Consider the following 24708-nt stretch of genomic DNA (forward strand, 5'->3'; position numbering starts at 1 on the left):
TCTCTGGTGTTTTTCCTCTCATCTCCTCCCATTGTTGTTTCTGGGAGAAAAACACACACACACACACACACATACACACAACACAGCCCTCCCTAACGTCATCACCCACCTAACACTGTCACTGTCCTGAAATAAGGATGCAGCTCCCACTGTCTGCTCTCTATCAAATGAAAAGACTTTCAGCAAAGAGGGTGGAAACAAGAGGGGGAGGAAGGGAAGGACTATTGAGGACAATGGGAGAAGCAGTGCATTAAAAAAAGGCACAAATCAAAGTAAGTAGTGAGAGGAGTGAGGAACATTTTTGAGACTGTTCTATCCAGGCTTTGAAGTCATGAAAGGATGGAAGCTCTTTGCTTTACTTTTCTTCAAAGGCATTATTTCCACACACACTTTTGGGAGGCCTGAGATAACAATATCATCCTCCTCGCTCTTTTGTCTTTTGTTTGCCCAAATGATGAGAGCTCGCTACGCTTTAGACTCTCTCTGCCTGTCACCCAGTATCTGCCTTGCTATGACTCTTCCACTTTATAACTTTAGTGACTTAATCAAATTGTAATGACTGTGAGTACCAAAGAAACTGAAAACCAAAACAACCACACGCTTCGTTCATTTGTTGAATATATTATTTTATTTTAACATCATCATCATCATCATAGTTTAACTTTTAATTTTCCCTTCATTCATTTAAAATGATCACCTCTGAATGTACACATACTGCAAACTGTCAAAAATATACAAACAAATGCAGGCTTGTGCTATAGTCTGGTCAAATGTCTAAAAAACAGTGGCACTGGGGAGAGAGAGAGCAAGAGAGAGGGAGAGAGAGAGAGAGAGAGAGAGAGAGAGAGAGAGAGAGAGAGAGAGAGAGAGAGAGAGAGAGAGAGAGACATTGAAACCGGTTAAGACATGCACAGCATCATTGTGAGCACCGGTTACAGTCATCCAGGTGCACAGTACTTCCATGGGATCCTTGTGGAAAGTACATACATTTCATCGTCTGACAGTGCGGCACAAAATGCCCGTCACATATCAAATCAAAAACAAAATGTCGCTCATTAATGGAACTGTTAGGCACATCATTGTTTTTTATGGTTTTACATTTTCTGGAAAAGTTTGAGTTACTGTAAATGTAGAATGCTTAAACAAAAACAAGAAAATAAAATAAAAGAACTTAACATACAATTACAAAAAGAAAGGACAAAAAAAAAACAGCTTTCAAAAGTCATTTTGGAATCACTGTCTTGTTAGTAACTCAACGTTGTTACATAATGTATGTGTATGGGTGTGTGTGCGTGTTGTCTGGTGTGTGTATCTATGTGTACGTGTTCAAAGTGGGTGCATTTCTGTAGAACCAAGTGGTAATGGGAGTGAGTACTTGAGGTGTTTTGTGGGTAGTGGCTGTGATTGGCTGACAGCCATCCAATCAGATGCTCAGGTCTTTAGGCTTCTCCTTGTAGGTCTTCTTGGGCTCAGGAAGCGTGGGCCTGGACGAATGACTGGTGTTGGTCTTGAGCGTGCTGTAGTACTCTCTCACCTTATCCGCTACAAAATTGTCATCGTCCTCTTCGTCCTCCGAGTCGTCCCTTCTGGGGCTCCTGATTGGGGAGACGTCTCGACCTAGGCTGTGGCTTCGGTACGCTGGCTCAGGGGAATTACCTCGGCTGGCGTAGCGCCCATCCCTCTCCGTCCTCTCAGGTGAGCGTCCCCTCAGCAGCGAGGTGTACCTCCTGTAGGCTGAATCTGAGTCAGGGGTGCGCACTCTGGGCAAGGTGGTATCCCTGAAGTTGTCTCTCTGGCCACGGGATGCTAGATCCCTCAGCAGGCTGTCCCCCTTCAAGGTGTCGCCCCTGTAGGCTCTTTCCATGGACGAGGCTCTCTTCAGCAGACTGTCTTCCCCGTACCGGCGCTCCTCCCTGAGCAGTGATGGAAGCGTAGCCTCCCTGTTCAGGCGGTCCATGGCCGGGGCCTCACGGAGGATGCTGTCCTCAAAAGGGAGGCTGGGTTCAGGAGACTTGATTGGCTCCTTCAATACGGCCTCGTCCCCATTGGGCTTCTCGTTGCTGCGGGTCTGTCTCTCTGGGGAAGCGTACCGGCGGTGGGGGTCATAGGAGTGCGCATAGCGTCTGGTAGGGGAGTGGTGCCGAGAGCGATGAGGCGACCTGTGGCGGTGAGGCGAGCGGTAAGGAGAGCGGTGGGGTGAGCGGTAAGGAGATCTGTAGGGTGAGCGGTGGCGATGATGAGAGGTGGTGTGGTGACCGTGCCGTCTGTCAGGGGAGCGGCCATGGCGGTGTCCCCCGTGACGGCTATCCAAGGTGTTTTCTGCACTGCGTGACCGGCCGTGCCCCCTTTCAGGCGAACGGTGGCGACTACGGTGATGCCCGCTGGAAGGATGCCGGTGGCCGTCACTTCCCTTGTTATCCTTCTTTTTGAACAGCTTCACCGGATACTTTTTCCCCTTGTGTTTTCCCGTGCTGGTTTTCTTGCCGGGGGAGCGGTGGCGGTTTTTGGAATGGTGGTGCTTGCCGGTGCCGGTAGAGTGGCGGGTTGGCTCCTTCTTGCTCCGGGATGATTGGTGGGGTTCTGGTGGGTAACTTGACTCCGATGGCTCGTGGGTTGAGGGCATGGTGCTCACTTCCGCAGCGTTTTGTAACCCTGAGGCTGGGTTGGCTGCGCTGCTGTCGTTGGGGCTGCCGTCTGCAACACAATGTGACATACAGACGAGGGAAGGGGGATCAAACATGCATCTAGATTCTAAAAGATCCTATCTGCTTTCACATTAACCATGCCGAATCACTCAGACATGAAGCTGAGAACATTTTCGATATAAGCCATTCTGATGTTAATGCCAGCAAAGATGGCTAGTTATTAGATGACACAGCAACAGCCAATGGTAAAACATTAGTGTAGCTTACACATGAGAATAAAAGGCAGTGACACACAGGCAGGCATTGCTTGAGGAGACTTGTTACCCACAACAAACCTGTTCCCAGGCTTACCACGGGTCACCTCTCTGAAGGAGAATGGGACTTGTCTGGTCGGGCGGCTGGACTGGATGCTGGTTCAGTGCCAACGTGCTGCATGTGGGTGATGCTGCTTGATTGTACTGATTTAGCCATGCTCTTTCATGCACTGTCATGATGCCTTAGACACTTATAAATGTTTGAAGCAAATTAGATGCTTAAGATGAGATCTGAACACTGCACTAATGAAGTAACGGCACACGTTTAGGTGGCATTTTACTAAGACTAAGAATTAAAGGATCCCCACCTGTTAGTCTCATTAAATCATCTACATACGCAACCAGCACAATGCTACCCAGTTCTACTTGTATTAGGTTTACAATTTAAAGAAAGACTACAATCTGTAGCAACAGAACTAAAGCAGAAAACGCAATAGTAGCTATTTAACTATTTAACAAGAAGAAACTAACACTCATTTCATCTTTGGACTCGTGACCCAAAGTTGAAATGCAACTGGTGCAGACGTATGCATTAAGCATTCATAACAGCGGTTTCGGCAGCGGCGGTACTGGCAATGCATTTTTGGTGAATGGATTTGTACGCATGGAAGTAGAGCATGGGCATGGGTGAGTTGAAGCCACACCACACAGAGATCAAGATGGAGAAAGGCAGAGACCGAGAAAAAGAAAGACAGGAAGTGGGAGGGAGAGCCAAACGACAGGGGAGGACAGTTACAAACCGTGGTCTGATTTTGGAGGACAGAGGCCTCCCCCATCTTGTCATTTCTCATACATGCAGTGAGATGGGGAGCGACCATCCCTGAAGGAAGACAAGAGCCCAGCGCAATACAGGAAGACGGGAAGATACACACACACACACACATACACACATACATACACACACGCACACACACACAAAATAATAATAAAAAACAGAAAAGAAGAGAAGAGCACAGGGTTTAGATCGCTTTGGGACTTAAAGGAAGAAAAGGAGAATTATTGTGTTGATTTTTCAATGAAAAAAATGTGTTTATTTGATCATTGAGTCATTCAGAAGGAAGAAACAGTCCAGGAAGTTCCCCAAACCCTTCAGTGGAAACCATCCGTTACAGAGAAAAGTCCTGGAACCAAGCACGCGCACACTCAGACACACTAACCCACGCACACCTACATATGTGGACACAGAAGCAGCAGAAACCCAAACCCCCAAAAATAAAAGACAGTGAAGACTTGCACACCCACAATAACAGCGTATGAAGCAGTTTTACATTGCTGACAGAAATCAAAAGAAATACTGGCAAGACTGTCAAAGGTTGTGCCAACAAAAAAGTACAAACAATGATCCAAAATATACAAGTTCACATGATGTCATATCGGTGCAGGTTAAGACAGCACATTCTCAAAGAAAAAAATTACATTGATGAACTTTTCGAGACAGCCAAATCTCCACTCCGAAAAAAAAAGAAAAAAGGAGAAAAAAAAAGTAACAAAAAGAAAAAGAAACATTTATGATGACTCGTGGCTATCAATCAAATCAAACTGGTCAATACGGTTAATGAAAGAAATGTTCCATAAATATTATGGAAAATAGACAATAGAAGGAAAAAAAAAATCCAATTTACACTTTTGACAAGTTCATGCAGCAATAGACTCTTATCCATTAATATGTGGCTTCGATTCATGGCTCTGTACATGGAACAAAAATACTTGTCTCTATTGTTTTCATCACTGTACAAAATGTCTATATAATTGGAGCGACTTTTTCTTTTTGAATGGGGATGGGCGGAGTTCCTATCGTCACAGCTTTTCAATGACATTAACAGTGGGTGCAAATAAAAAAATCCATGGATTAGTGAGTTATGTCAAGCACAGTATAGTGAGATTTTCTTGTTGAAATGGCAAAAGAAAGCATCAGACTGCCTTTTCTTTTCAATACAGTTCTCACTTAAAACCACTTAAGAGTTCAGTAGCTTACATTCACCTTCAATAAATATCATAAATACGTTTGTGTCACGTCCTAACCAAAGCTGCAAGATGTCCCATTTTATCATGGGATGCAATGGATCAAGTTCTTTTCCTCTTAACGCTAAAATTAGTGTTTATTGAGGATTTAGAGGCCTCAATATTACTTTTTACCCACAAGAAACATTGACTTTCACTACTCTGGTCATTCAAACCCTGTAAACAGTTTCTGTATTCATTGAAGCACTGAAATCAGACCCACCACCTTTCTGTAAAGTCCCAGCAGAGTGCTTTTTCTCAGTGGCCAGAAGGTGAAAAGTGACAGCGGGATGACATGGAAACTGAGAGCAGGTGACAGCAGGAGGGGGCAACAGCACCCACAGGAGCACCTTCACCCCTGCTTCCCCTCAAAATCCCAAAGGCCAGGAGTGACCTCCACCAGAAAGACACCAACACCAAACCAACCCCCTCCCCCTCCCTGGTGGGTTTGTCCCAGGGATGGGTGAAGGGTCCTGGGAGGGTAATATAGTTCTTTCCCCTTCGACCCACCACCGTCCACTGGGCGTTCCCTGGCTCAGGGCGTGAAGATGGGGGAGAAGGGAATGTTTTCGTAGATTGACCCACCATATTCTGGCACAGAGCCGTCACCCCTCTTGAGCACCAGATGGGCGCGCCGGCCTCCACTCTTGATAAGCTCGATGGCTCTCGCGTGCTTCATGCCCTTGGTGCTCTCGCCATTGATCTCCAAGATTTCATCTCCGACCTACGGAAAGGAAGAAGACCAGGAAGGAAAGGGAGAGGAGGAGGAAGCCAAAAGGTGGGAGGCAGACAAGAGAGACACAGTGACAGGTGGAGATGGAAGGGAGAAGAGGTAAATCAGAGGGGAATAGGGAGAGACAGCGAAAGCCAGAAAAAAGAGAGGAAACAGTGGAGCAAGACAGAATGCGGAAAACAAGTGACAGCGGGGAAGAAAGTACACATGAGGAAGGATGAGAGGCCCGAAGGTTCAAAGGGACACAGTGACAGCAGAAGGGAAGGAAAGGGAGGGTAAATTGAGGAGAAGTTACATATTGAATACTCAGAATGGTAAACTGCACAACAGCAACATTTTTTTTATCTAAATCAACAGTTTCCAGAGAGGGCAAATTACATCGAAAAGCAGCAACTGAGAAGCAGAGAGAGGGAACGAGCGATGGGGGATGGGTGGCAGAAGAAACAGTTTTTGCTTCCCGATCCTTTGCCTCCATGCCTCAAGTTATCCATCACTGCTGTCTGTGCCGAGGGAATTCCTCTCTGACAGAATATGGATCTTTCACTCAAACCTCTCTCTGCTTCACAGAGCTGCAACTATTAAGATCTCTGCTAATAAGGTGCGGAAACACAAACGTACGTATTCATATATGCACGTATGAATGTGCTAATCTATGCACACCCACAGACTTCTTAACTGTAACGTATTAAAATACATCAAAACTCCCTTGTAGCTCATACGGATACAGTATCTGCCAACAGGCTCTTGCATATGTCTCACATCGGGGAGAATCAATTAACCCTGCATTGTATATTCAATCAAGCAGCCCGGGAGAAGTGTTGCTGGTTTATGCAGTTCATCAAAATAAAGGTTAAACATAACAGTTTTATGACAGCTTCTGTAGCATTTATAAACGCCAGTTTACAAGCTAGTAGGGAAACGTTAATTAATTAAAATGCATATTCTGTCAACAGGTTTTGTTCCATGACTGCACTGTTTGTGTGCCTGGTGTTTTCATATCGCACTCATACAGTAAAACCTTGTACGAGCCCAAGCCTGGAGGCAATAGTGTTTATATATTCAACTCGCAGTAATTGAGGAAGTACATTATGCGCAAGCAATTATATTGACAGATAACATTATTCTGATGAGTGTAAAGTCTGTGAGGCAGTATCATCAGCCCGCTTGTTAATCAACACAGTCTAACTGGTTTTGACAGCACCTGAAAGTGGAGAATTATCATGTCAGAGTCAGTCCATAACAACAGTTTAGGAGAGCGTGTGCAGGTATTTGCAGCACTGTCCAACGACTGCGATTTTTCCAGATAAACCAAAGGATTAAGTGCTTCTTTATGAGTTGAGAAAATCCTCCAACTTCTTAAGTCAAATAAACCATATAAAAACCCAGAGGATTATTTGAAAAAATGCACAGTCACAAAGCTGACATTTTGATAGCTACAGACGCATGCAAAATGTCTTTCACACAGTTCATACATACCGCAATACTAAAGTCCTACTACTCCTCACTGTCCTCTTTTTTTATTGGGGGCAGGGGGGTGTTTGTTAACATTTACAGTGAAAGTGTACGCTGCATGTTAAAATGAAATAAAGCTGAATATTTCTGTGTTAGTAAGCTAAAAAAAAGTCTAAATCGACAACAGATTCTGACTTTTAATCCTTATTTTGTGCCAAACGCCTCAAATTCTGAATGTTACAGTTCGCACAATGCAACTCTATAGCTTCTTACATACCATTCTGAAGCAGATTATGTGATAAATTCTTATCAAACCCATTCTCTCCTTCAGAGCTACAGAAATATTATAACTGTAACTGTTACCAGAGTGTGGGTATGACTTCCAAAAAGAAAACTGAACTTTTCTGAAAGGAAAGAAATTTAAGAAAAAACAACTGTGGTATCTCCTATGTGTTTAAACGGGGACACATATTTGGAAACATTTTAGGATTTTTCGTGTGTGAGTGTTTTCCCACTGTTGGGTGTTGGTACAATGTGTTCATACCCTCATCTTTCCGTTACGGACGGCCGCTCCGTCCTCAGCTAGCCTCAGCACATACAGGTCCATGTTGTATTCTCTGCCTCCCCGCAGGCTGAAGCCAAAGCCTTTGTTGTCTCGCTCCAGGTCCACTGAGTAGAACTCAGCATCCTGATGGAGATGGACACACACCCACATAGAAGAAGAGGGAGGGAGAAAGACGCATTTGCATCATGGTTTGTGATTCAGATTTAAAGTGAGTGTGTGTGTCCTTTGAAGTAGGCTCCTATTTCAGGAGCATGGGACAAATGCCACCTTCAGGAAAGTCACACCTATTTAATAGATGGGCCAGACTGTGTGTGTGTGTGTGTGTGTGTATGTGTGTGCATGTGTGTGTACATGCATATGCTCTGGTGTTAGGATGCTGAATTATTGATGCCTTGGGCTCTGGGTGGACAAAGGGAGAGGACACAGACAGAGAGAGGACACAGACAGAGAGAGGACACAGACAGAGAGAGGACACAGACATAGAGAGAGAGAAAGAGCACAACAAGGACAGGCAGGCAGCCACGGCAGCTCCTGTCTTCACACCCTTCTAATCTCTCTTGCAGAGGGATCAATGCTATCTGTGAGAGCCATCTCCGCACCGCCACATTAATTCAGCGGTGAACACGGTGGACGGAGGGGTTACTTTGAAAGAAAACAGGCTTTCTTTACTGCATGGGTTTCGATAACGCCAGCAGGTAGACGTAAGGGGGAAAATAAAGAAATAAAAATGCACTTTGTTTGCCCTTGAGACGGTGGGTGGGTGGTGCATGAAGCGACAGAGGACAAATGTGAGTGTGGGTAGGAAGTCAATTGGACGGAGCACAGATTGCTGCGGGGTTTGATAGAGACGTGAAATGAATGTGTGAAACGACAGGTGACTGGAGTGTCCTTCCTTACCTGAGGTGAGACTTGTGTTGGGGGTTGGGGAGGAGGTCCTTGTGGGGCTTTAAATTCAAACGATTCCTGTTTTGGTTTGGTGTTGTTCCTGAGAGAGAGAGATAACCGTCAGTGTGAAATATTAAAGACTAAAATCAGTGAGAGACTGAATGCATTTTTGGCAATAAATGGAGCATTTAAATAAGCAGATTTTGAATCTTCATGTGGAAGAACTCAACATTCGCTGCCTTTTTAAAAAAGATTATAGCTGTTCTGTGCAAAATGCTGCTTACCTGGCCTCAGGTGCAGCCTGTTGCTGAGGTGTGTGTGTGGTGGTTATAGTAGCAATCTTCTCCGCGTTGGTCAACAAAGACGCGTTTGATGACTCTGAACATGATGAAAGAAGATGAAGGTTATAGAAACCAGACTAACAATCCACAGGCAGGCTAGCAGCTCTGTAAAGTGGTGCTTAGGCATGGCAGTACTTCGAGCTAAAAGCTAATGTAAGCATAGTAACATGCTTACAACGACAATGCTAAGGTTTTTGGTCATGAACCAAAAAAGCAAATGTTGAAAAAAACGAATTTGTAATTTCACTCAGGACAATAAATCTCAACTGTGTGGTGGTGCTAGAGGAATTACAGTCACCAGGATTCGTCCTCTGGTGATCATGAATGTCTGTATCAAATTTCATGGTAATCCATGCAACAAATCTCCAGACTGACAGATCAACAGACTGCCATCCATAAAAATCTGATCTAGAGGAATAAGAGTTTTTCAAGAATGGATTAGTATTTAGCAAATTATTGCTTTTCGTGTCAGCCAGTGTTAAGACATTTCTTTACACAGTCAGAAAGCATTTCTGCCTCATGCAAATATAAAACCATCTTGTTGCACTGAAAACATTTTTATTGACATTTGCCTTTTCCATGCAGCTTATACTAATTTCCATAAAAATACTCCAATAGACGTGTCTCTGGTGTCCTGGAAGGCTGTGTGTGATTATGAATTAAATCCATATTGCACACATCTCAGTGTTAACACTGGTGAAGATTCAGCAGCTGTCAGCCACAGACATTAACTGACCCACAGGGACCATCACCAGCTCCACCAGCCTCCAGGCTTCCTCTGCCGCTTAGCCACTTAGCCAAGATTTGGGCCACCAGAAAAAATACAGTAGTTTGCATTTAACTGTGTTTCTTTTTCCACAAGTACATCTCACTGTGGACTGAAGCTCCTCCTGCCTCTGAACTGTCAAGCAGAAAACAAACACACACCTGCAGCCATGAGGGACATAAAAGGCTCTAAGATCTTTTATCTCATCACTGATTCAATCATTCAGTGTTATGAATGAATTATGATCTAATGTCGAAAACAGACACCGCTCTTGCAGCATAAAGTAGCCTTTCTTCTCCTTAACAACCTAATCTTATTTGGCCATTTACAGGTATCTTTGAATTGATTACAACTCTCCACTCCTACTCGCTATTCCTCTCACAGTCACTACCTCTCTCATATATTCATCTCCTCCCCCTCCACTAGTCCCTTAGGAGCCCGTTGGCTTAACTCTTCGATTGGCCGTTGCCCATGAGCTACAAAGTCAACCAATAAACCTGCAGCGTGGGTTTGTTGAGGACACTGTTAGGGGAGAACCTTCTAGTTCTGGGTGTGCACGAGTGTGTGACAAATGTCTCAGCTCGGTTCTCAACATGAACACCCCCAGAATTTCTGGCATCAACTGCCAACTGTGTTACAATCTCACATGTTTTCTGTTGCTCATTTCTCACTTTCGCCAGCCTCAATTTGTTCCTGTAAACCACATTTGCCCCTACATCTGCTCGTTTGCATAACCCACTCCCCCCATTCTGCTGCCTCATTCCATTTATCTCTCCTCCAACTGTTTTCTGTCTGGAAATTAAACGAATAAGCTCCGTTTCTCCATGTCTGCCATTCCGCTCGCGACCCACTGCCTCTTTTCTCCTCTCTCGCTGAAGAACATTCACGGCGCAAAAGAAAAAGCACTGAGCTGTTGCTGTAATTTGTCTCTGGCCCTGGCAATATGCCCTCTCGCCCTGAATGGGCTCAGATAGGAACAAGAGGCAGGTGGAATCAAAATGAGAAATTCAAGAGAGAGAAAGAGAAAGAGGAGCAGTGAAGGAAAGAAAGGGAGAAGTGATAAGAGAAGTGGGAGGGCTGTACCACACAATATGGCACATCATATCACCTCAGGCACGTCTGTCTCCCTTCTTGTACACAATAGGAAGCAATGAGGTATGCTTGGTCTGCGCCTCAAGTCTATGCTGCAGGGACATGAGCTTTGATGAAGGCATTAGCTGATGTGCATGTTTTACTGTGCACCAGCACGAAAAGCACCATGCCTGTTCTCCTTGTCATTGCAGAATATTGGAGCATCAGTCACTCCAAAGCAAGTCTGCGTTCGCACACGGGGGAAGTGAGCTCAATGGTGAGGAGTACCTGACTTCACCTCGGAAAAACCTCCTGCATTGGTATTTATTCATGTCAGAAAGTTTAGACAGGATTGATGCACACAAAAATAGGCATGCTCAGTCTTGTGTAGAGAGAGGCAGAGAGAACAGTCACTCACAGACGCAACTTAGAAACACAAGCCACAATCTTTTTCTGTCATTCTTCCCTGTGTCCGTGCCAGACAGCGTCTGTTTGTCTGACACATGCACATAAACACGAACCAGAACTTTTGGATAAGCCATATCCAGTTATTTCTCCCTGGCTCTCCGTGTCTTCTTGGCAGAGCAATTTTGGCTCACTGTTCTCATCAAGCGCAAAAAGCAAACAAAAAAAACACTCTTCATCCATAAGAAGTGAGCCGGAAAGCAACGAGCGGCGGACAAATAGCTCCAATTTCTACCATCTCGCAGGTTGACAGGGAGTATCGCCTTCCTCTAGTCTCACCACACACACACACACACACACACACACACTCACACACTCACACACACTTAATTAAACAGTATTTGTGAAGCATGCCAGGGTGACCTGTCAGCACAAAGTAGCGAGAGCTCTCAGCTGCACAGCGCAACATACAATGTGTACAAACTTTTCCTTAAAAACACTGACAATAGAGACACACCCACATACACAGAGGTTCTACATCTGTCACACACACACACACGCACATATAACCACATCTATCTATCATTTAAAAGTGCGGGCATGCCTACGGCGGAAATGCAAGAGCTGGGAAAGTTTCCAAATATCCCCAAAGAAGCTGTTTTGTTGCTGTTGCTGCTGCGGGTGTTCCAGTCACTTTGAAAGCAAATGAAGAAAGTGCTTTGTATAACTCTTCAGGCATATACAATATAATAACCACTAAGAGTGACAGCTTGTCATGCACTCAGACCCTGTAATAATGCTAACAATAGCTGCTGATTATATTGTATGACTGACATTAGTGTGCTATTGAGCAAAGCCACTTGGACAACCTCTAGGAGCAAGCTCTCACTCAATAGTTAAATATTCATTTCGTCTGAAGGATACTGCCTGAATGGGATATTGGCGGAATGTGCAGGTTATCAATAACCAGTACTGTTGCATGGACCCTTGAAGGCACCATTTAGCTTGGTAGATCACTATTTTGGCCAAACTTTCTTAAAGGAATAGAAACCATTAGACCATTAGTCATTCTGTACTCACCGTCTCCTGGAATGATGCGTAGTGTGACGGTGTTCCCGGCCTCCTTGATGAGGTTGACGATGTCAGAGTGGGACTTGTTGGTGATGGAGCATCCGTTCACAGCCAGGATACGGTCGCCAACTTTCAGCTTTCCGCAGCGGTCTGCCGGGCTCCCCTCTATGATGCGTCCTATTTTGTGGGGCATGGCCACACATGCATTGCCAGCTATGGTCACCATTGACATGTTGGGTTGGGTGATTCAGTGTGTGTGTGTTTGGAGAGAGATGTTGGATTGCGTTTGGAGGTAGAAGAAAAAAGAAGGGAAAAAGGGGGAAAGAAGCAGAAAAAGAGGATCAGAAGGATAAGTGTTAATTCACTGACAGCCAACAGCCAGCTGAGCAAAAGTCACCGAGAGAAGCCGATCAGAAAAACGTCAGAACAAAATGCAAGCGTTGGCAAAGAAGGCCAAATTTAAATATGCTCTGCAAAGAAATAAGAGAATGTGTCATACTGTAGCTCTCAGTGCTTATCCTGAAAATTGCTTTTTCAAATTAATCATCGGTAAAACTAAGCTTAACTCTATATCTTATATATTCGCCCTCCTCCACCCTCTCTGCCTCATCCTCTCCTCTTTTACTTAGAGCTGCTCCAGCACCAAATTTCTAAAATGGGTATCATTATTATATTTGCACGAGTGTCTCTCGGCAGTGAAAAAGCTAATAATGAAAAACTGTGTTGTGTCGTCTGCGTCGCAAACGCCTGCACCTGCAGAAAGTTAGAGACGACAAACATACATCAGAGGTGATATCTCACCAACTACCCTAAGGTCTCTCTGCCTCTCTTCCCTCTCTCTCTCTCTCTCCCTGCCTGTCTGCAGTCTGACATCAGTCACTGCAGAGAATAGGCATGTGCAATCACTTCTTTCTTTCTCCATCTTCTTTTTCATTATTATTCATTTCACTCCCACTCTTTTATTCCACTACAAACTTGTCTAACCCCGGCCTCTTCCTGTCGCCTTAACTGAATCTTGCTGTAAAATATTGAGTGGAAAGTAGATGACAGAGAGCGAGTGCGAGAGAGAAAGGCTGAGGTGCTGTAGCATTTCTGAACAAAATAAAGTGCCTCTCCAAATAATCGCAGTATGGGTGGACTGGTTTCTGACACCATCACTCCTGTGAAGTGAAGCTGTATTGCAGTTGAGTTTAAAACTTTCATGTAGCTGATGGGTTCCTATTATATTCTACATGTCAGGTCAGATCAAATAAAGCTTGGTCCATGATTCTCTACTCTGGCCTGTGAAAAGGAGATTTGCCACTTTGTAAGCCAACCTGGAAGGTTGATCATTTTCAGGACTTTTCAGTCCACCCACACTGACAGAGATAAGAGCATAGAGAACAGTGGTGTAGGCAGCAAGCCATGGTAGTACAGAGGAAAGAGTGCGCTGTATAGAAATAGTCACAACTAGTTTGTAAAAAGCAAAGTAGAGTCAATTTGAACAGCTGTGTGCCGTGTGTGAGATCAGATAGAGGAATCTTTGTAATTTGATAAACGTTATTACAGGATTTACTATCAGGTATGTGATGCAAAATAACCTAACAATAGAGACAATGTGATTTAGAGTCACAGCATCGCTCTGATCTTCAGTTTTTGTAAAATAAATATAATTCATACCGATCATTTCCCCTATTTATCCCGTTCGTGGTGCTCATTCTCATTAAGTTGTCATTAGGCTTTTAGTGCCGGCCTGCTCGGCAGAAGCCATTTAAGTTCAGCTGAATAATACAAATGCCTTATGTAAGACACACTCCACTTGTGATCAATTATGAAAGCCTTGTGTGACTGTAGCGGCAGCTGCAGGCGAAGAAAGGGTTTCAGTGTCTTGGTTTGACAGGCTCAGACGAAAATGAGAAAGAAGAACCACTTCTTTGAAGAGTGTTGGTATTGATCTGGTGGGACTGTAAATAGCCAGAATATGTGCTGGTTGTCAGGCTATTTAGCGTTCAGTGGTTTTATGGATGGTACAAAGGCAGACCATAAAGAAGACAGGAAGATAAAAGCACCCAGTGATGAGGTAAAGCTATAGTGTGTGTGTTTCATGTTCTGTTGAGTGGAACTGATTTTAGCAATCAACAAGGTCATTTGGACTTTTTAGTACGCTCCAAACTGAAAAGTGCGATATCTCTTACCGAAGGTGGTGCCAGCTTCAGGCCGCGACACCGAAGAGACGATGACAAAACCAAAGCCTTCGTTCTCACCGCGGCGGATCTCTACGTCGTAGGGCTGCAGGGCAGATGGGACAGTGGAGGTGGCGTTGGGGGGCTGAGAGGCGGTGGTGGCAGCTGCCACAGCGACTACGGCGTTGCTGCTGCCCCCGGCTCCTCCGCCCCCTCCACCACTGCCAATGCCAGAGGTGGAACCGCTGCCAGAGCTGACGGTATTGAGGGAATTCTGGCTGCCCTGCGGGGTGCGCTTCCCTATCTCTTCTGTCAGGCTGGGCGCCTGGGTGCTGCTGTGGTGGGAAGACGCCGGCGATGGAGGCACGTCTCCTTCTGCTTTAACTACGGATGGCAAAAAAGGATAAGGTGAGATAAAGATGAAGATATACAGTGAAGGATGGGAGAGGAAATATGGTGGAGAACAGCAGAGGGGAAAGATTTATGGAGGAAATAAAGAGGAACAAATTGGGGACAGGGAGGTGAGAGAAAAAAAAGATTCAGGAGTCGACACAAGAAGAAGGAGGAAAATGAAGACAAACAGATAAAAATTAGGCCAACCAATGTTACATAAGAAGTTCAGGAGATAATAGAATAGAAACAGCAGAGTAAGAGACTGGTGCATAATAAGGCAAGATAACATTAAAACAAAACTGTCGAGATAGGACAACCAAGGAAAATGTTACATCATCTGCACAATCTGAAAATAAAAAAAACGTTGTAAATAAACACAGACATTTCTCTCTCCTAACACGGTTAGTATATGTTGATATGCTAAAAGACAAGCCAGCCAGACAGCTTGGGGAGTAGAGCCTCTCCAACAATCTCTTCTCTGATCTGTTTTGAACAAAAGATGAACTAAAGACGCCGCCCGCCTGTTGTATCTGGACATTTCATTCCACATTTCATTTCCCGTGCAGCTGCTCGAGGAAGGCGCCTCATATTTTTGGCGCTCTGAGGCAGACGAGGAGCAGAAATGCACTAACGTCTGCCCGCTGTCATCGGGCCGAAGGTTGACCACCCTCTCCATCATATTTATGGGCCTTTCTTTATCGCCTGCTGAGGAGCAGAGTGGAGCTGAGCACAGCAGTGAAATGGCAGTGATGGGCGGGGGCGTTAGCTCATGGAAGTGGGTGAACTCTTCCTACTGTTACACACCCAGACCATTACAGAGGAAGGCAACCCCTTCAACATACTAAGCAGGTCCCCGGACCTTTGTGAACTGTGAAAATGAAAATACATGAGATCCTCGATAGAGAGTGCTTTTCAGTGACTGAATACTGCTCAGCTCTGATATAATGAAATTAATTTTGAAGACTTTGAAGTTAATATCCTTAAGATTTTCATGATTTTTTATACTATTCAATAGCCATTTACCATGTTAACTTTAATTATTTATATCGCACATAGTAATTTTCATTGTGAGTGGCGAGACTGCCGTTCCCGCACTGAATCGAAGCTTCATTGACATGCGTGAGGGATCCACTGGAAACGAGGCATGAATGAAATCCCGCTTAATTTCATCTCATTGGTATCATCCTCTGTTTACTATTCTCTCTCTTTACACTGTGTCAAAGATAAATTAAGTTACTGCTAATGCAGATGGAACATCCCACTGTTGCCATTTCACATTAACTGTGAGGAAGCCACAGGAAACACAATGCATTTGTCCATGCAGTCGACTCTAATCACAACCATTTATTAAAAATGTTGCATTTGTTTGAATATAACAGTAAAAGACCACGAAGGAGCTGTTAGATAGAGCTACAGGCGACAAGCTGCACACCTACACCTTCTAAGCAATTGTCTCTAATGTATTGCAGACATAATTGTTAAACCTGAACAAGCTTTTGAACTTTAGTAAACAGAAATATATGAAACCTCTCTGCAAGTGGCTGAAAACTGACTTTTTTCGGAACCCGTCAGCTGGTCTCTAACACGGTAAGCTGCTCCCTCATCTCGACCCCTCTCGGTTCTTACCGGCATAGCTGGTTTTACGTCGCACAGTGAGGTTGACGTGGCCTTGCTTGGCAGCTTGCTGCATCAGTTGCACCACCAGTTGGTGCGACTTGCCCACCACTGCTGTGCCGTCCACGCATATCAGTTCATCGCCGGACCGCAGGCGCCCGTCCTCGTCTGCTGCTCCATACTTCACTATGTGGCCAATGTAGATCTGAAGCACAAACAGAGTGGATGGAGGAAACCAGTGAGACTGTGGGCACAGATCTAGATCTATGTTAAGATTGCAAAAGCAATGTACAATAGATGTTTAGAATGTGTATATGGATTTTAAGATCTAAACCAATAATTCAAAGATGTCATACATTTACAGCAGGAGTATAGTTGACATGCAGAACAGGTCTGCTACGATTTAAACCTCACTATTACATCTTTACTCTTCTCTCCAGCCAGCTACAGTAGTTAACCAGAGCTGAGCTCTGAAGTAAATCATTATTTTTTCTTCTTCCAAAACGCAGTGCAGGCCAGTGAACAAGAACAAACTCTTTTAAAAGGCGAAGAAAAAAGTGGTGCTTGTGTGTGCAAGTTTTTTTTTTTTTACATTGGCCAGATCAAAGAGAAACTGTGTTGTCAAAATCACTGATGTGATTTGAGTCCAACACAGGAGCTCAGAACTGCACGCAGGAGGAAGATAAATAGAAAAACAGATGCGGTAAAAAAAAGAAAAAAAAGAAATACCCTATAGATGCTGCTCAAACAGTGACTGCTGGGAATATAGTGTCCATTTTATCCTTTAGGTTACTGAATCTTGTCAGTTGTATTTTACATTTAACAAATACGCAGTGCAAACGGGAGAGTATCAGCTATGAGAGGTAGAAAAGAGAGACTCACCGGCTCTCCTGGTTCATTGCCTCCGAGGATCCTGAAGCCGAAACCTGTGTCCTTCCTCCACAGGAAAATGTCCTGCTCCTGGAAGTCTGGAACTGTAAAATCAACAAACCACTGTTAACATTTCTGCTTTAATACCAACAGCCAGCCCAGGTGACTTCCTGTGCCTGCACCAATAGAAGAAGAGTTCAGTTCCGCCATGCTAGTATCAACCTATTCAGTCAAAATGTCATGCTCTAGCTTTGCCATTAAGAGACACTATTATAGATGTACCCATTTTTCTCAGGGAATCAAACCATCTGCCTGCTTATGTCAACATGCAAATAATCGTCCTCCCAACTGTTCCAAGCTTTGTCACTAAGATAGCACTTTGCACAAACAGTCTGTCTGGAGACTTTGGAAAAAGAAAAAACAGCCGATCCATCAAAAGATTACAAGGATCTATTTTGGGTAAAGAGAATAGGTAGGAAGCTTAAATAAACTATCAAAAGCCTGACAGGCTGCCAAAAAGGTTCAGAGTGCCCTCAGTCATTGTTCCCATAATTAGAAATGATTGTGCTGAAATGATATCTGAAAGAGCAGATTTTCCTCGAGCTTTTAAAATCTTTTTCAGTGACGTTTTCACAGACTGGACTGCTTTATGTAGTGATGTGTGACACGACTCTTCCATATGTTGAGATGAGAGCACTTCCCACCTGGCAGAGGGGCTAATACATTCTGAAATGGGCTATATTTTATTGAGCAGAGTGAAGCTTGTTCACAGTCCACTCCCATCCACGGGAGAAAGAATAAAAGAGGCATTGCACTGTAGCGAATGACAGCTCATGGTTCATGTAGCAGGGGAGATGGGGGTTATGCGGGGGCCCCCGGGAGTCAAGGGAGAGACACAGCAAGTGTGTATGTGTGTGGCCTAGTGGACACATAAGCTTCTTCAGTATGTGTATATTTATTCACATATGGATGTATGTGCATGGGTATGAATGGTTGCAGCTGTGTTGTACAGGCTGACAAACATGCACCTCTGAGCAAACTCCTGGAGAGATTTCCTTTCGCTCCAAAGCAGGACACTTCTGCCAAGGCTACTAAAGCTACTAAGAGATGGCAGGGTGGCAGAAGGCATAAGCAGCCTGCTCCCGATCTGTTCCTTCAGTCAACAGTTAAAATCCCTGAGGAATGCAGCTATCACATCCAATCTATCACAACGTAACTGTGGAGGAACCGGGTGAGAGTCAGAGTCAAAGGCTAACTGTCGCAATCTGCACCTTCATTTCGGGTGGTGGGGGTGGTGATGGAGGGTCAGCTGCACAGTTACACCCTGCTCCCGTCAATTAACAGATCCATAAGTGACCCCCAAAGTGAGGCAACTGGGCATGAACCAATCAATATTTTACAAAGACAGACAGACCTGTGCAGAGCTCTGAGCGAGGACTTCAAACAGTGAGGAAACTAAACTGAGAACATGTTAAAGGTAGACAATAATGGAAATGATGGCCAATAAAGCATGAGCGAGTTCCCAATACTCCCTGGTCCCGATTTCTCAGATCAGGTTAAAGCTGTGTGAGTTTTTTTTTTTTTTTTTCTGCAAATGGAAATCGTTCACCACATGGTGTGTTTAAAGACCTTGATCTCAGCAGAACTTTTCATTACAGTGAATGTTATGTAGAGAAATGTCTCTGCTGCAGCCAAGGCCTGAGCCCTATGGGGCACACACAGCAGGATTTAAGGACGAGAGCTCAATGCAGCGTGAGGAAGAGGAGGATTTACACCTGCAGGTGCAGGTCAGCTGTCCTTGCTGTCATTTTCTATGTGCTCGTCTCTAGTTTTCTATAACTCAGAATCCCTTGATCTTCAAACGCTTGACCTTTCTCTTATCCTAACATTCTTCATTCACGTCCCATTTATATGTTTCTGCCGCTTCCTTCTTCATTATCCTTTGGGCTCTCTTTGCTTGTCCTTCTATTTGTACTAATAAAATAAGCTCAGGCAATTTAGAAAGCCCCTGTTGAGGCTTTATCTTAGGACGGTATGTAGAAAAAAATCTTCCCCTTAGTCTTGGTTTCTTCAGCTGCCCATCTCTATTCTTTATTTTATTTTCCTCTCAGCCTTTCACGGCTGCTTATGAACAGGCGTCAGCTCTACTAAACTACATTCAGCGCTTCTTTTAACATTATTCTACACAGGCATCTAAATAATGAAAATACCTGACAAGTGGTGCCTGGGTAAGTAATTCAATGTTAAGGTTTCGCCCTTACAGACTCCTGTTTTTGGATCTAAGAATTATCCTTTTTAATTGGAGTTGTCCCTTTCCTTTGGTAAGGCTAGACAAGGGGGAGGGGGATATTCAGTCCGCTGACATCCTCCACCATTGCTGCTAATTATAAGCCAATGTGTCTCTTTAGGGAAGTTTAGTTTAAAAGTGTGCCAAGCCAGTGTTGACCAAAGTGGCAACCTGTAGCTTTAAAGGACTGGACCAGGATCATGTGGGAGACTACTGCCTCTGATGCTGGTCAGAAATGACAATAAAATCAATACTAACTTTGTAGCTTTGAGGAACTGCTGCAGAGAGAAATACCACTGTCATATCAAATCCAGGCTGGTGGGTTCCACCTGTTCTGTGTGAGCTAAGCTAAGTGTCTGCTGGCTAGCTTTATATTGAGCACACAGATATGCTACCGTTATCGATTTCCTGAAGACATAAAATAAGTGCATGTCCCAAAATGCTGAACTACTTTTTAAATTACACATTTAAACAACTATGTTTAGTTTTAAAAATTTTCTCTACATTGTGTTTTATTCAGTTTACCTAGCTGAAATACAGCCCAATACAACAGTCGTCCAACCATCGTAAAGATTAGAATATTATGTCCACATACACCCCAAGCACCAGATTAAGCCCACATCCCTTTCCAGAAACCCAACAAGAGCACAAAAAAGACTGGACCTTTGTTATCTTTAAGAATATAAACCAGTTACTTACATGTGCAAGGCTTATTTCTTATCCCAAATCTTGCTCCAAAAATGCGCAGTACCATTTAAACACACTGAGGGTCTCCAACGAGCCACCAGCCCCATGCAGCCCTCATCCAACCGCCACCAAAAAATAATATACTTACGCCTACTTTCATACATGCTCCTGGACTGGGCCCAAATCTTAAAGGGGTCCGGTTTTCTCTGGATGGTGCCGTCTGCTGGGGAGTCCTGGGGCGGCAGGCCTGGCAGGGGCTGAGAGGGGGGCGGGGGAGCGACACTCTCGCTGAGAGGCGGTGCCAGGGACTGGTGCACGGGCGAGTCTGTGTGGACACTCCGGTGGCTGGAAACGCTATGCTGGGAGCTGTTCTGACTGTCCTTTCTTGACAACTGCTGTTGGAAAAGCAGATCGATATCATTTAAGAACTGAAAGTCAGATGTGACAGTACACCTGTGAAAATGGAGGCTGGATTGAAACCTGACAGAGGGGAAGAGACAAAAAAAGGTTACTGCATGCTCAGCAATGGTAAGACAAGACAAATTGAGGTGGTGGTTTGTGAGAGGAGAAATAAGACTTGAATACAGAAGGAATTTGGATTAGAGTTAAAAAAGATTAACGATTACAGCCCCTTGGGGTAAAAGAAGCAGAATCTAAAGGCGTATAATCAACAATTGTTGTGCTGTTGTGCTATTCAACACCAACCATAATTTTAGCATACAAAGACAGAAAAAAGACCTCAATGGCTTCTCATGATTAAGTCTTTCAGCTGTGGGTGGAAAAAAAAGTGTAGCTCAGCTTATGAGGGTACATTGCCTATTCCTTTTGTTAACAGAGTCGATTGCATTAACAAGGAGCTGCATTTCCTGCTGCATATCGAGAGGTATTCACAGTGAAGAAAGCACTTGTGGGGTTTGAAATGTAGGGAGGGTTTTACTGGTGAAGCCAGAAATGTAAAACTCCTCATAAATTGCCACTGGCCCTCAATAACATGGGCACTTAAGCACTTGCTCAAGGATTTGAAGGGAGCAATGCTTGAGCAGGGTAGAGCACATACAATCCTGAGGTCAAGCACAAGAACACTATAAGCACAAGTGAAAATCCTTTCCATGACCCGATAGACTATCTTTTTTGCCGTCGTCATTGTCATCATCACTCTGTCGATTTTAAAAACAAGTGACTTGGAAGGCTTACAGTCAAGATCATAGGAATGATAGAAAGATATGTTCAGAAAGATAAAATGACAGCAGTTCGGCCTCTTATCACATCATGGGACCTTCCTTTACTTTGGATGTAATGGACAAAAATACACCAGGAAGGGGTTGAGGCAAGTAGCTTATCTATTCTCAAATATCAAAGTGTTTGGCCTTCAAAGTGAAGTCATGTCTTCAATAAATTCAAAGCCATTACTCTGTGAATCAGCCTCCTACACCTCTGCAATTCATGTTTATATTCATTAACCTTGTTAGATATATATATTTTTAAAAAAAGCTTGACGCTTTAGCAAATATTAAGTCAGTGTTTCAGTGGATTCAGCTGGAGTGCTTACTCCACTAGCGTGGTGAGTGTAACCTCACTGGATTGTATGGTAAAGTAAGAAATCAATGGACTCATATAATTAGTCACAAACGGAGGCCATGTTTGGTGCTGAAGTCAGACCTCAGGACTGACTGCAAAATCATTTTTTTGGTCACTTTCGTTCCATCAAACAAAATGGTGCCTCCATTAGCCAATGAGGCAGCATTTTCTTCTTGTTTCTCTCTCAGTTTGATGCACATAAAGTCCAACTTCTATTCCCTTCTTTTGAATGAAAACAAATCTCTTGTTCTTGATGGAGCTATTAGATTTGACCTTCTACGGTCATTGTGTTCTCCCTCTGTGCTCCGGGACTCGTCTAATACATTGGTTTCTCCTGCTCCAATAACTTATTAAGCAGACAGAAGATGGGAAGGAGGGAGAGGGGGGTCTGGGGCAATGAAAACAAATCCTTGCTGCTTCCTCAGGTTAGGTTCCCTGCCTGGATTCTTTACAGCATTAGCAGTCATCTTTTGTTTTGTTGCACAAAAGTCATCGAGCACATAAACATCCGGATACAACCAAGCATTATGTTGAACCATCATGCATTAACACTCATATCATCTCTATTATCTCCTATAAGAACGCTATACCACCACCATTATCGACTAACACGTTACAAACCCAGCACCAGCACCACCACACCTCATTACTCCAAACTTTCACCTCATCTAAATGACATCACATACCCTCCTAGTGTAATCTCTGTATGGAGGAGCCATCTCAAAATCCTGTGAAACAAAAATGAACACATGTTCAGTCGGACACAGTCAACAGGGTCCTTCCATTAATGCAGTATATATCACAGGATGAGGCCATTTCTCAGCTGTGATCATACATTCAATCCCACACTGCAAGGTTAGCACCCAGCGCGACACGATAATCAGCGTGTTAGCAACCCAGCTCACGCTGTGCATCAAAGCCCCTCTTTCCCAGCCCCCGCCAGAGAGGAGGGGGGCACTGATGTGAAGCCACAGGGATCCACCCCCGCACAGCACAGCATCCCATGTCTACAAACAGACCCACAACATCAGCACAAGTTACACCTTACAGACGAGAGTTGGAGATGAGTGAGGAGAGGGGAGGCAGTGGAAGTAAGCCAAATGTCCCTCTGACAGATACACCATGTGGATGGAGGTACAGAAGAGTGACGGATGGATGGAAGGAGAAAAATGTACAACAACTACTTACCAGTTTGGGGCTCTTCTTTGCAGGTGCCACCCCTGTGAATCCAGACAGAAATAGAAAAAACAAAAAGGGAGAAGGTTACCAATGTACTTTGAGTATATCGTCCATGTTCATAAAAAAGGACAATGCAAAAAGAAACAAGAAGGGAAAAAAGAAAGAAAGATAAGGCAGACTCCAAAACAATGTCACAACAGTGCTCATCTAGCCCTCGTCTCCTTCTCCCTTCTTTCCTCTCTTTCCCTGCTTGGTTCCTTTGCTCGCCCATCCGTGGCTGGCTTTTGAGGAGGGAGGGAGGGGAGGGGTTGCAGGCAGCGCGATCTATCTGCATCACTGCCGCGGCCAGCGCTCGCCTTGACTGGTGCAGCGGAAGAGTAGGGGCCAGTCCGGAGGGGCTAACCCAGCGTTCGCTAGACCCTGGTTACCCAACGGCAGTGCACGCATTTGAGTGAGTGTGCGTTTGAGGGAGGAAAGTGAGAGTTAAGAGGAAAGGACAGTATCCTGGAGACCAACTAAGCCAGAGAATAAAGAGAGAGGGGAGCAGAGAGGAGAAAAGCGAGCTGTGCTCTGGAGTTTCTGGCCGTAGCATTACCCATGGAGAAGGAGTCCAAGATACTGAACATTAAATTATAGGCAACCGTCAGTTCCCCTCTTACTGAGACCATCTTCCTGTGTCCGCTGAGCGCCGCGCTCCGCTGTCGAAGGCTCCAGCATCTATAGGCAGTTGCCGTGTCCTCCTCGTCTCTCCCTTTCCAGCTGTCTTTTCCTTTTTTTCCCTTCTCTCTCTCTCTCTCTCTCTCTCACCTCACTGCACACTGTCCTCCCTCCCTTTTTCTCCCTCAGCATCATCACCCTCCCTCCCCCTTCCTCTTTCTCTCTCCTTTCCATCTCAGTCTCTCTCCCACCCCCACATGCTGGTAAACATCCATGCAGCTGCACACACACACACACACGCGCACACACACAGGCATCAGGCAGCTCTGCGCGGTGCTCCCGACACAAATCGCAGTGTGCTTAAGGTATGACAGACGGGTTTCTGCGTGAGAGAGCGGTGACCAGAAATATCATTATCACACAAAGAAAGACGGGTGGACGACTAAAAACGCTAACACAGCCTGGATCTAGCCATGGGAATTTGCTCCTTATCCCTCCATCCCTCGACTCTGCATGATATAAACAGTTGTATGAAGTTATGGAAATGAGAACGGGAGAAGGAATGCATGAAACAAAGAGAAAATGCAAGATGTGTATTTACCTTTGTAATATTCAAAATTCAACAATGAGTGAAACCACACACACCTCCGGTGTACGGGTGTGTAACACATGTAAAGCATGAGTGAGACTAGGCGGTGTCTGATCTAAGAAAATGGGCTACTATTGTGTGTCAATCCTTTAGGGAAACTGCGAGGATAACATCTCACACACACACGCTCATCTTCTTTATCTCAGACATCTGGTTTCATTCACAAATGACAGCTCCAACTGTGTTGCGTCTGCAGCCTTTTTCTTCTCTCCTTCCTCTCCTCCCCCCTTCTCTTTCCCCTCATCTCTCTCCTCTCCCCTTTTCACCCCCGGCACCCCCCCTTTTTTTTCAATCAATAGGAATCATTCATCGAAGAGCGCATAACAATCCACTAAATCAGACATGCTGTCAATCTAGAGGTATTTTCTCTGGGCTAAGCATGC

General features: G+C 44.6%; 1 protein-coding gene across 11 annotated transcripts in view; it reads right to left on the minus strand.

The window, feature by feature from the left end:
• Window positions 1-622: 622 nt before the first annotated feature.
• magi1b (membrane associated guanylate kinase, WW and PDZ domain containing 1b) overlaps window positions 623-24708 on the minus strand; it is a 130585-nt gene continuing 106499 nt past the window's right edge. Inside the window, exons 13-25 of one of the 11 annotated variants that reach the window (XM_027279788.1) lie at window positions 23029-23060; window positions 22527-22568; window positions 20411-20657; window positions 17301-17392; window positions 16431-16623; window positions 14424-14795; window positions 12259-12462; window positions 8880-8973; window positions 8608-8695; window positions 7690-7833; window positions 5546-5684; window positions 3700-3779; window positions 2503-2694 (exon numbers count right to left, since the gene is read on the minus strand). In XM_027279788.1, the coding sequence (XP_027135589.1) occupies window positions 2629-2694; window positions 3700-3779; window positions 5546-5684; window positions 7690-7833; window positions 8608-8695; window positions 8880-8973; window positions 12259-12462; window positions 14424-14795; window positions 16431-16623; window positions 17301-17392; window positions 20411-20657; window positions 22527-22568; window positions 23029-23060 (1793 nt within the window). In that variant the 3' untranslated portion in view covers window positions 2503-2628. Of the gene's footprint in view, window positions 3780-3963; window positions 5685-7689; window positions 7834-8607; window positions 8696-8879; window positions 8974-12258; window positions 12463-14423; window positions 14796-16430; window positions 16624-17300; window positions 17393-20410; window positions 20658-22526; window positions 22569-23028; window positions 23061-24708 lie in introns of those variants that run through there. The other 10 variants (XM_027279784.1, XM_019274384.2, XM_027279783.1 and 7 more) reach the window with 10 other exon arrangements.

This window comes from Larimichthys crocea, chromosome VI (assembly GCF_000972845.2).
Source record: "Larimichthys crocea isolate SSNF chromosome VI, L_crocea_2.0, whole genome shotgun sequence".
Lineage (NCBI taxonomy): Eukaryota > Metazoa > Chordata > Actinopteri > Sciaenidae > Larimichthys > Larimichthys crocea.